This window comes from Coturnix japonica, chromosome 28, assembly GCF_001577835.2.
Source record: "Coturnix japonica isolate 7356 chromosome 28, Coturnix japonica 2.1, whole genome shotgun sequence".
In the NCBI taxonomy this organism is placed as follows: Eukaryota; Metazoa; Chordata; class Aves; order Galliformes; family Phasianidae; genus Coturnix; species Coturnix japonica.
Genome location: NC_029543.1, coordinates 290,689 through 301,654, shown reverse-complemented (window position 1 = coordinate 301,654; position 10,966 = coordinate 290,689). Strand labels below are relative to the sequence as shown.

General features: G+C 62.2%; 3 protein-coding genes across 5 annotated transcripts; 2 read left to right on the top strand and 1 right to left on the bottom strand.

Annotated features, from left to right (window-relative positions):
* Positions 1–107: 107 nt before the first annotated feature.
* NDUFA11 (NADH:ubiquinone oxidoreductase subunit A11) lies at positions 108–2,151 on the top strand. The gene is made up of 4 exons (XM_015886460.2): positions 108–396; positions 470–562; positions 997–1,119; positions 1,939–2,151. The coding sequence occupies exons 1-4, from the start codon at positions 123–125 to the stop codon at positions 2,049–2,051; spliced, it is 603 nt and encodes a 200-aa protein (XP_015741946.2). The 5' UTR covers positions 108–122; the 3' UTR covers positions 2,052–2,151.
* An 89-nt stretch (positions 2,152–2,240) lies between these two features.
* On the top strand, positions 2,241–6,431 carry KLHL33 (kelch like family member 33). Of its 3 annotated transcripts, XM_015886454.2 has the most exons (5): positions 2,241–2,650; positions 3,030–3,557; positions 3,797–4,730; positions 5,080–5,250; positions 5,636–6,431. In XM_015886454.2, the coding sequence occupies exons 1-5, from the start codon at positions 2,602–2,604 to the stop codon at positions 6,210–6,212; spliced, it is 2,259 nt and encodes a 752-aa protein (XP_015741940.1). In that variant the 5' UTR covers positions 2,241–2,601; the 3' UTR covers positions 6,213–6,431. The 3 variants fall into 3 exon arrangements, with proteins under 3 accessions (XP_015741940.1, XP_032296832.1, XP_015741939.1); XM_015886453.2 differs by lacking the exon at positions 2,241–2,650 and having other exon boundaries at positions 2,818–3,557; XM_032440941.1 differs by lacking the exons at positions 2,241–2,650; positions 5,080–5,250 and having other exon boundaries at positions 2,816–3,557.
* A 1,027-nt stretch (positions 6,432–7,458) lies between these two features.
* GP1BA (glycoprotein Ib platelet subunit alpha) lies at positions 7,459–10,891 on the bottom strand. Its single transcript, XM_015886600.1, has 2 exons — positions 10,107–10,891; positions 7,459–9,946 (listed from the first exon to the last, which is right to left on the bottom strand). The coding sequence occupies exons 1-2, from the start codon at positions 10,107–10,109 to the stop codon at positions 7,835–7,837; spliced, it is 2,115 nt and encodes a 704-aa protein (XP_015742086.1). The 5' UTR covers positions 10,110–10,891; the 3' UTR covers positions 7,459–7,834.
* Positions 10,892–10,966: the final 75 nt, after the last annotated feature.

Here is a 10,966-nt window from a genome sequence, read left to right as displayed (position 1 = left end):
ACCGGGCTGGACCGACACGGCAGGAGGACGGGTGAGCTCATAGGGGGACGGATGAGCTGCTCCGGTGGCGGCCCAACGGTACCGGCCCTCCCGGCTGGGGTCGTCGTGGCGCTGCGGAACCGATGTGCGGCGGAACCGATGTGTGTCGGAACCGCTGTGTGTCGGAACCGATGTGTGTCGGAACCGATGTGTGGCGGAACGGAACCGCACGGGGACAGGGGGGCGGTGGGAGCACCGGACCAGCGGGAGCCGATCTCGCGAGAGGCGCGCTGTGTTCTCGCGAGAGCTCGGCGGTGCCGGTGCCCTTGTACATGATGGCCGGGTACTGGGACGGGCCCGAGGGCGAGCGCTGCCCGGAGCGCACGTGGCTGAGCACGAGGGTGGGCGCCGCCGCCGGTGAGAACCGGGACGGGACGGCGGGGGGGGGGATCCCGGCCGGCCCCGCTGACGGCCCCGCTGTGCTTTGCAGGCCTGCTCGGCTCGGCCTATCGCATCATCCTGCTCCGGCCCGGCTCCGCGCTCGCTGCGCTGCAGATGGCGGCGTCCGACACGGTGACGATGGGTAAGGAAGGAACGAGCCCGGTATGTCCGGGATCTCCGGTATCTCCGGTATCTCCGGTATCTCGCCGCCCCTCCCGGTGCCGCCCCGTTGTGTTCGTACATTCCCCTTTTCCTCCTTTCCGGGCCCCACGGGGTGCCTCCCCCTGTCACGGGCACAGGTCAGTGTCAGTGCCCCGTGACACCCCGCACACACCGTGTGCATTGAACTCCCTCAGTTTTCAACCCCATTCAAGGTCCGTGTCCCCTCTTTGTCCCCCATCAGCCCCGCTCTGACCCAGAGGCCGATCTGCTCATGTCCCGGCTCTGCAGCTGTCATCAGACATCCCCAAACCAAAGCAGCCCCGTTTTCTTCCTGGAGCCGTTTGTGTCTGTTCCTCCCAGCAGCACGTTTGGCCTGAAGAGCTTTAGCTGAGTTTCTCTGCCTTCTGTTCACAGCGACGCTGGGCGCCGTGTTCGGGGTGACCACCTGCATCAGCGCTCAGCTGCGGGATGAGCACGACAGCCCCCTGGACTATTTCATTGGGGGCTGCACCACAGGAGCCGTCTTAGGAGCCAGAGGTAAATGAGGGTGGTAAAAAAACCCCCCTCGGTTGTGGGGCTGGTTTGGTGGCAGTTTGATCGGTGGCAGTTTAATTGGTGGCAGTTTAATTGGTGGCAGTTTAATTGGTGGCAGTTTAATCTCTTCATCTCTGTGTGTGAATTCCGTTTGGTTTCGCTGACGTTTCGCTGTGTCTCTGCTCAATAAATAGCGCTGCAGGGGGAGAGCGGAGCTGCCAGGGAGGAGATTTACAGCAGGAGGACAGAGCTGAGCCAGCACTGCCCGTTATAACTACTGATAATTGGGAATTGCGGGATATTAAAGCTGTTGTTGTGGAAATCTGTGCCATCTGGGCAACAAACGTGATTTATTGCACATGGCAAATACGACCCGGCATCTGTTGTGTCGGTTCCAATCTGAGGGCCGAGCTGTGCCTTTCAGCTGTCACTCCTGTGACGTTTCCAGGCCAGGTTAAGCCCTGCAGACACTGATCCAGCTCTGCTTTCTGGAGGCATTTGCAGACTCAGTAGTGAAGGACCGAGGGGTTTTATTTTTAAGCTCCAATTGTGGTAAAATGGGGTTTCTCTGCTTGCTGAGCGGTGGCTGTTGCAGTCATTGAGGTAAGCAATGGGGGTTTCCCTGTGTGCTGAGGCCGGGCAGTGTGTTGCAGGTGGCTGCATGTCCCAGACTGGGCAGAAAGAGTGAGAGAGAACTTGGAAATAAATCCAGTTCTCTGGTTTCTCCTGACAAGCAGCAGTGCTCATGGTCAGAGGACACGAGGAGTCTGCCCTGCTCTGCTCTGTGCCTTATGGATTCTTTTATTGCTTGTTTTTCTCCAGCTCACAGTTACATGACCGGAACCGTCGCGTGTTTGGGCCTCGGAACTGCTGCTGCATTGATGAAGATAGGGAATAAGGAAGGCTGGAGGCTGACGGGGCCCCCCAAGCTGTAACTGTGCCATTCCACCCTGTGAGCTGGATCCTGAGTGCTGTGTGCAATGAGACGCTGTGTAATAAAGTGCTGACAACCGGGAGCATCGTCCTGGTGCCGATCGGATCCTGGTGCCGATCGGATCCGGCTCCTGCAGAAAGGGGCTGGGAGGGGCTGGGAGCGCGGCGGGGCTCGGCCTGGGGGGGGCGTTATGGGCAGGAGGGCGGGTCGGGTCCGATGTTGTACAAGTTCACGGCTGGGAAGAGAAATTCAGGTGCAGGGCGATAAATGTGGGAGATAAACAGAACGGAACGTGCGTGTGGGCAGAAAGAGAAAGGACTCGTTGGGTGGATCGCTGGGAAATGGACCCGGAGAAGTCGGGATCAACTCCCCGCGCTGTTCCCCCACCGCCGTCCTCAGGGAACCCTCCGGCCGACCCGTCCGGGCACCGGCTCCTCGTCCCTCCCTCCGGGCCCGTCCCGGCTCCGGCGCCGCGGCCACGTGTCCCGGCAGGGCTATAATTACCCGCACACATTCCTGGGGGGTCACAGCAGCGGCCGGCGGAAGGTGGGATGAGCGCGGGGCTGCAGCGCGTTGCGCCGCACGGCGGGACCGGACCAGGCACGTGGGAACGGACGGGGCGGACAAGGACGCGGCACCGCGCGGAGACGGGGGGGGGGCAACGCGTGGGGAGGGGACGGGAACGGAGCGGGGTGGGAACGGAACGGGGTGGGCTGTGGGGCTGCGGTGCTGAGGGGTCGGGCGCTGAGCAGGTGGGGGCATCCAGCTCAGCTGAGGGATGGGAAAAGCCCGCAGGTCTCGTCTGTCTTGGCAAGAGGCGTCAGACTGAGCCGTGGGGCGGTCGTAGAACGTGCTGGTCTCCAGCCTTTGGCGATGGATCCAGGATCTTTTGCCACGGGGCAGCGCCAACGGCGGCTCCTGTGTCCACCCAGGACAACCTGGAGGTGGCACCCTGACCTCACTCCGCGTGTTCCCACAGGCAAGATGTGGGTCACGGAGGGGCCGGCCCCAGCCCAGTGGCACCTGCGGGATGGGGAACACGCCAGACAGTTCCTGGCCGTGGCCAATGAGCTCCGCACCGCGGGGCAGCTGGTGGATGTGGCCGTGGGCCCGGAGCGAGACGTGGCCCACGCTGTGGTCTTAGCCTCCGTCAGCTCCTTCTTCCTATGTTTCCTGGAGGACGAGACCCGAGAGATGCGCCGGGGACCCCCATCTCACATCCCCCTGCCACCAGGGGCCACGCTGCGGGGCTGGAGAGCCCTCCTAGCTTTTGCCTACGAGGGAACTGTGCCCCACGGCGGGGAGAGGGAGGTGGAAGAGTCCGCTCGTGTTCTGGGGGCCCCGCGGGTGGTGGCTGCCTGCACAACCCGGCTGGAGAGCGACCACCAGGACGGGGGTCCTGAGGCCCTGGAGGAGCAGTGGGAGACGCTAAGAGCCATGGAGCAGCTCCACGCCAGCGGTCTGGGCTGTGACCTCCAGCTGCAGGCAGGGGATGAGGTCATCCCAGGTGAGCAGGGGGTGGGGGTCCCATGGGCAGAGAGGGCATGGGGTGCATTGGGCCCCTGGGGCTGGAAGCGGGGACAGAGGGGCAGTGGCTGCCTCCAAGCAGGGATGGAGTGGGGGGTTTCCTGTGGCTGGTCCCGTGGGGATGGTGGGGGGCATCAGTGAGGGATGCCTGAGTGTCTGAAGGTCTCTTAGGCACCGGGTCCTCCTCCAGCCCCCGTCCTTTCTCCTCCTTGTCCCCAGTTCAGCGTCTGGCCCTGAGCTGCTCCTGTGACTTCTTCCGGGCTCTCTTCACTTGCCCCATGCGGGAGGCGACCCACGACCCCTCTGCCCCGCTGACCACAGGACTGACCCCCGCGGAGCTGCGCCTCCTCCTCTCCTTTGCCTACACAGGGGCCGTGGTGGGGCCATGGGCCGCGGTCCTGGAGGCAGCCGAGACGTCTCTGCGCTACCAGGCCTGGGGGCTCCTCACCCTCTGCATGGATGTTTTCACCCACGGCCTGACCCCAGAGACCGGCCTGGACGTGCTGGCCTTTGCTGTGGATTATGGGCTGGCCCAGGTGAGCCGCACAGCGGAGGACTACGTCTTGGCCACCTTCCCTACTGTAGTGGCCACTCCAGCCTTCCTGGATCTTCCTGCCCACCTTCTGATCCGCCTCCTCCGCTCTGATGGTCTGAATGTCCTCCACGAACTGGAAGCTTTGGAAGCGGCATCCCGGTGGCTGAAGGCCAATGGAGATGGCCAAGGGGACCTAACCAAGGAAGTTCTGTCCTCTGTTCGCTTTGCCCTCATGTCCGGCCAGGAGCTGAAGAAGATCCCATCAGTGACCGCGGGGGTGGCGGACCCAGGGCTCCTCCGCCAGCTGGTGCTGCAGAGTTTGGCCCCCATGGCCCAGCTGCCGTGCCGGGTGCGCTCCTTGCAGGAGGTGCTGGTGGTTTGTGGAGGAGATAAACTGACGCCGAACATGGCTGCCCGGAAGCCCAGCAGGAACCTCTGGTTTGCCCACCGCTACCTGAACGCCGTGGGGCTGGTGAAGAAAGTGGAGTGGAGGGCACTGGGGCAGTTTCCCGACGGCCCACGCTTCCGCCATGCTGTGGCTGTGGTGGGCAACAACCTCTATGTCCTGGGTGGAAAACGCTACTACGGGGTCCATGACACCCTGGCCAGTGTCTACAGGTGAGGGCCACGTGGGGTTGGGGGAAGCAGCTGGGGAGGGAGAGCTGCTGCATGGATCCGAGACGCTCTGGTTGTCTGCTGGGCTGGGATGGCTCTGCCCCTGTGGGACCCTCCTGCCCTGGGATGTTACGGGGTCTGTGGGGGATTGGACAGGGAGGGCCCCTCCTGGAGCTGCCATGTGGTCTCAGGGCATCGTGGCCTTGGTGTTGCCAGGAAGATGTTCCTGTGCAGGGGGACCGTGGAGCCCCATGGGATTGTAATGTTGGCTGCCTGTGGGTGGGTTGTTGCTCGCAGCAGTGCCGACATCCCCTCGTGCTGTTGTGGATAGCAGCTGCCCTCTCACCCCCAGGTATCAGCCCATGGACAATTCCTGGGAGCGCCTGGCCAGCATGACCTGTGGGCGAAGCTACTTTGCTGCTGTGGCACTCGAGGGCTCCATCTTTGCCCTGGGGGGCAGCTCGGGTGATCTCTACTGCACGGACACTGTGGAGTGTTATAATGTGGCTGCTGACACCTGGAGGTGAGACCTCCCCACCTGGATACCTGCTTTAACAGCCCCTGGCATTGGCCGCTGGTGCCCCTTGAGTGCTCTTGGTGTCACTGACACTCCAACAGAGGAGGCACTGTTGGGCAGTGATGCCCATTGGGCGGTGAATGAGTTGGCTGGTTGTATTTGTGAAGGTCTGTTGGCTCTGCTAATAAGAGGAGTCATTTAAATGTCTTCCATCTGTGCTTCTTGGGTGATCCATTGGGTACTGGCCAGTACTGCCCACTGGGGGGTTCTTCTGGGTCTTACTGGGTGTAGCCTGCTGAGTGCTCATTGGATCCATGCCTCGCCATGCCAGCAGGGCCATGGGGTCACCCAGCCTTACCTGCCCTCCACCCCTCCCTCTCTTCTCCCCCAGGAGGTGCCAGTCGCTGCCAATGGCTCTGTGTGGACACGCGGCGTGTGCCCTGGATGGTGCCCTCTATGTGTCAGGGGGGTGTGATGAGACGTACCGGTGCCAGACAGCCCTTCTGCGCTACATCCCAGGTGCACCAGCCACGCTCCTGGCCCCTATGAACGGCCAGCGAGCTGGACACATCATGGAGCAGGCGGGCGGGCAGCTCTATGTGGCCGGGGGGCTGTGCCAGCGGGATGGGCAGACTGGCTACAGGGACCAGCTGGCCTTTGAAGTCTACAGCCCCAAGTCAGATGTCTGGGTCCTCCTCAGCCCTTTGCCCCAGGCCCATGTAGTGGGGGGTGCAGCTGTGCTGGGAGGGGAGCTGCTTGTCCTTGGAGGGTACAGCCATGAAACGTACCGGGACACCCACCTGATCCACGCCTACCAGCCGGGTGCCCAGCGTTGGGTCACCCGGGGCACTTTGCCCCATGCTTATACCGACCTCCAGGTGTGTGTCCTCACTGTCCCCCCAGCACTACGTGGCCCCAATTGCCTCGAGGACCCCTCGAGATCACCTGATGTCCTCTGTAACACATAGGGGTCATTCAAAGCTCTGGGCTCCCAGTGGGCACCTCTATGGGGTAAAATGTCTCCCAGGCTCCTCCCCAGTTCCCAGGGACACAAAGACCACACTGCACAGCACCCACTGTGCCTCCAGGAATGCTCACAATGCTGCCCCGCCACCCCAAGCCCTTCAGTGGGAGCTGAGGATCTCCCAGTTCCCCCACAGCGCTGCACTGAATAAAAGTGGCTCCTCGGCTGCCCGTCTGGGTCTCCTTTGTTCTGCTGGGGAGCCCAGATGTCTCATCTATTGACCACGTTGCCCATTCCCTGCTGGTCTCACTGGAGGTCACTTCCAAACCACCACCACGAGCAAACAGAATCCAGCTGGGGAAAGTGATTCCATCTATTCTCAATTAAAATAGAGTTGGATGGGGAGAAACAGGCGCATCTCTCCCCCTGCCCCCCCTCCCCACCCAGCCCCCTCCTCTCCCCTCCCACCATGGGTCCAGATCTGCCTCCCTCAGTGACCTCCTCAGCAGTTCTCCCCTAAACATAGGCACTGCAGCTGTCTGTATCACGAGGCCCCATCCCTTGGTGCCTATTAGCACAGCTTTCAGCAGCTGACGAGGGACCACGGTGCTGCTGAGGATGGCAGCGGCTCCCTCCTCTCTGACCTTTCCCTGAGCACTCGGGTGGGCAGTGAGGACACAGGGAGGGCAGCTGCCCTGCACCCACCCAGCTGTCCCCATCAAAGCAGCCCCCGGGGGGTGCAGCATGCAGGGCTGTGCACTGAGCCTTCATGTGCACCCATCACTGCTGAAACCACAGCACTGCTCCACCACCATCGAATGGCAACCTTCACTGTGTGCATCTCAGAAGGGTCTGAGGATCTCCAGAGAGCCAAAAAAAAAAGAGCTCTCAGCACCTTGAAATGGCCCCAGAACGGCTGGAAGCACTTTAGGAGCCCTCAGGATGGTTCCAGAAATACCCCAAATTCCAAACGGGTCCAAAAATCCCAAGAGATGTGCAGAAAATGTGCAGCTCTTCACCAGGTTCTGTGTGGCTGCAATGGGGCCTCCCCAGGGCCCAAACGTTTGGGGCAAAAGCCAACGCTGACATTGTGCTTCCTATCTAAAACCCTCCAGCTCTTCTCTGGGTCAGGAAGCTGCACATGAGCGGACGTTTCCTCTGTTCTCTGTAGTTCCAAGTACTGACAACAATTTTCCTTTTGCTGCACTCAGCATTACTGCAGGTTGAGTGAAATGAAATTGGCCCCCGTGTGGAATTTGGGCAAAGTTTTATTTATTGTACAACTATTCCATGATTAATAACCCACCTCTGAGCTGGAAGCGCGATGCATCTGTGTGTGTCATTGGAGCAGAAGCACTTTGCACACAGTGAAAAAGCCAGCTCTGCTGTTACACACTGCCCCCAAAACCTGGCATTTCGGCCCCAAACTCTGCTTTAGGACAACTCCTACCCCAGCCAAACAGCCCAGAAATCATTTCAGATCCAGAAACCACAATGAATGAGAGCAGTGCCAGGACACGGAGCTGGATGCTTTCCCTTTCTGCGGTGAGATCTTCCTGCTGTGTAGCAGGGAGACGTGAGCCAGAGCTGGGAGCCCCATCCCCTGCTCTGAAGGTACAGGAGCATTTACAAGGTGTTGGCAGCGTATTTCACCCCAACAGCGCTGACCCCCCTGCCCAGGCTGTGAGCAGAAGGGCTCCGACGTGAGCTGAGCTTTGTGGCCGTCAGCTCCACAGGGAAAGGATTTGGTGAAGCATTCAGGGGGCTGTGGCGGATCCACAGCTCCTTCGTGGTGCAGAAGGACTTTGCAGGACGGCTGCGCTGCACCCCCAGGTCTTTAATTGTGCAGTAAGTGCAGGATGTGGCTTCAGGGCGCAGCTCCACTTCCTTGGTGGTACAGAACGTGGAGCGCTGGTGGGGGCTGCGGAAGATGCTGAGATGCGTGGTATGACTTTCTGCTGAATTCTCCCACCTCAACAGTGGATGCTGCATCTCTTGGGGCTGCAGTGGGTTGTGTTGTCCTGTCAGACACAGCCACGCCAGGCAGCAAGATAAAGGCAGCACAGACAGGAGCAGCAGAGCCAAGCAGGCCAGGTAGAGCAGCCAGCGCAGGAGGCAGCAGCGGCTCAGCACCCAGTGCTCCCAGTGCAGAACCTTCACACCTGACTGTGAGTGCAGCACGGATGGAGCCTGTGCTGGAGCTGAGCAGGGGCAGAGCAGGGGAGGTGGGAGTGGAGGGGATGGGAGGGGGACGCGTGTGGTGTCCAGGGGAGCAGACAACGTAGGGGTGTGAATGGAAAATGTGGTGTTGGGGAGCAGCGGGGTGGGTGATGTCAGAGCAGCAGGTGAAGATGTGGCGACTGAAGTGCCCTCAGTGTTGGTGGGGGAAGGCAGCGCTGAGGGACCGGCAGGAAATGCTGCAATGGATGTTGTGAGGGGGCTGCTGGCAGTGTGGGATGGGAGGGGGCTCTGTGTGTGGCTGCTGGTGCTGGGAGCAGGTGGCAGAGAGACGGGGCTGTGCGGGGGGCTGGGGGGAGCGGTGTGAGCAGGGGCAGTGCTGGGGGGCTGCGTGGTGCTGGGGATGGTGGAACCGGCAGATGCAGGAGGGGGGGAGTTGGAAGCTGTGGTGCTCGCAGGGGTGGTAAGGGAAGAAGTTGGGGCAAGACTGGAGTCAGCGAACGTGGAGAGGGGAGGAATGATGGATGTGAGAGGAGGCTGAGTCGGAGTGCGTGGGGCTGTGGTGGGCGCTTTGGAGCTGGGTGGATACGTCGGGGGCGAGGAGTTCACGAGAGAGGTTACAGGGGCCGGTTCCTCATCGTAGTCGTCATAATCTTCCTCTTCTGCATCCCCCACGTGGCCGCAGTTGGGCTTGAAGCGGATGACGGGCTTCAGCCGGTGCTCGGGGGGGCTGAGGCACAGCACCTTCTCCGGGGCCACCTCCAGCTTCACCTTCCCCAGGCTGCGCTCGGCCTCGTAGACGCTGACCTGGTTGCCGTGGATCCAGGAGCGCAGGTAGACCAGGCCGCAGTCGCAGTGCCAGGGGTTGTCGGCGAGGAAGACGTAGGCGAAGAGGTGCCCCTCGGGGAAGAAGCCGGACGGCAGCGCGCGGAGCCGGTTCCCCGACAGCCACAGCGTCTCCAGTTGCTGCAGGTCCCGCAGCAGCCCGGCGGGCAGCTCCTCCAGGCCGTTGTCGGACAGGTCCAAGTCCTTCAGCGCCCGCAGCTCCGCGAACGCGTCCTCGGGCAGCGTCCGCAGCGCGTTGCCCCGCAGGTCCAGGTCCCGCAGCCCCGGCACGGCGCGGAACGCAGCGGGGGGCAGAGCCCGCAGCCGGTTGTGAGCCAGGGCCAGGCGGGTGAGCGCGGGCACGAAGCGCAGCGCGGGCAGCGCCTGCAGCGCGTTGCGGGACAGCAGCAGCTCCTGGAGGCTCGGCAGCGGCACGTCGGCGTGCAGCGCCTGCAGCCCGTTGTCCGACAGGTCGAGGTCCTGCAGGGCGGGCAGCGGCTGGAAGGCGGCGGTGGAGACGGACGGCAGGCGGTTGGCGTTGAGCAGCAGGATGCCCGTGTCCTCGGGCAGCCCGGCCGGCACCGCGCCCAGATCCCGCCCGCTGCAGTTCACCTCCACGATGTCCTTCACCTTGTTCATCTCCCACGGACACGGCGGCGGCGGCGGCTCCGTGGGGACGAACGTGGGCTGCAGGGCTGCGAGCAGCAGCGGGAGCAGAGCGGGGAACCGCGCGGCCTGCGGGGAGAGACGAGCTGCGTGCGCTGCGGGTGCGGCACAATGAGCAGCAGAACCACGAGCAGCCGAACCCCGAGAGTCCGGACCCCGAGCACCCGGAGCTCACGCACCCGAACCCCGAGCACCCGCCGCCCAAGGGCCGCCGCTCCCCCGCACTCACCATGACCCCGCGCCGTCCGCTCTCCTGCTGCTTCGCCTCCGTTCTGGCAGCAGAACCCGGACAGGGCCCGTATCAGCACCCACAGCCGCTGGGAAGGAAACTGTGGTCTCGGAAGGAGCCGAGCTCAGCTTCTGTGCTGCAGCTCCAGCTCCTGTTACAGCTCCTCGAACAAGCCTCCATCTCCATCTCCATCCCAGCCCATCCCGGCCATTTCTCGCTTCTGCAGCACAAAGTGCTGATGGCTGCACACGCAGCAGCTCGTGCTTCACGCCCCAACGGCCGCGTCCCTTCCAGCCCCGGGACGAGCATCCCCTGCACGTGGATTTGCCCCTTCCCTGCCCCGAGGCAGCTCCTCGGCAGCTCCCCCCATACGGAGATGGCAGCCCGGTCGGTGCTGTCAGGGGGCTCCTTTCGTTCTGACTCCCCAGGGCAGAAGGGGCGGCCCTCAGACCCAACGGACCCTCCCCAGCAGCTCACAGAGCCCACAGCCGCCTGTATCCACAGGGAGGCATGGGGCCATAGGAAGATCTGGGGCCTGGATTGGGGTAAAAATGGGGGGGATGTAGGGCAGCATTTTTACCATGAACTCCATGTGGGGTAACATCAGCCCAACCAAGTGCAGGTGTGCCCATAGCACCCCTATAAAGCCTCCCATAGGTGTCCTTCAACTGCTCCATAACCCTTCTGAGACCAAAGAACAAAAAGCAGCACACAGTGAGAAGTCAGTTTAACAGCATCTTGCATGACCAACACGGGTGATGGCAACGAGCTTTGCAACCTGTGATGGGTTTGTCGAAAGGAAAGTAACCCTTTCCCACAGTCCAGGGAGAAGATCGTCCACCCAGCCCAACTGTCACCCC

What these genes read in the sequence shown, in the direction of transcription:
- NDUFA11 (XM_015886460.2), top strand. Translation starts at nt 123, where the DNA reads ATGTGCGGCGGAACCGATGTGTGTCGGAACCGCTGTGTGTCGGAACCG. An exon ending in GAGGGTGGGCGCCGCCGCCG is followed by an intron (nt 397 to 469) that starts GTGAGAACCGGG and finishes TGTGCTTTGCAG; the next exon opens with GCCTGCTCGGCTCGGCCTAT. An exon ending in AGCCGTCTTAGGAGCCAGAG is followed by an intron (nt 1,120 to 1,938) that starts GTAAATGAGGGT and finishes GTTTTTCTCCAG; the next exon opens with CTCACAGTTACATGACCGGA.
- KLHL33 (XM_015886453.2), top strand. Translation starts at nt 2,924, where the DNA reads ATGGATCCAGGATCTTTTGCCACGGGGCAGCGCCAACGGCGGCTCCTG. An exon ending in AGGGGATGAGGTCATCCCAG is followed by an intron (nt 3,558 to 3,796) that starts GTGAGCAGGGGG and finishes CCTTGTCCCCAG; the next exon opens with TTCAGCGTCTGGCCCTGAGC. An exon ending in GTGGCTGCTGACACCTGGAG is followed by an intron (nt 5,251 to 5,635) that starts GTGAGACCTCCC and finishes CTTCTCCCCCAG; the next exon opens with GAGGTGCCAGTCGCTGCCAA.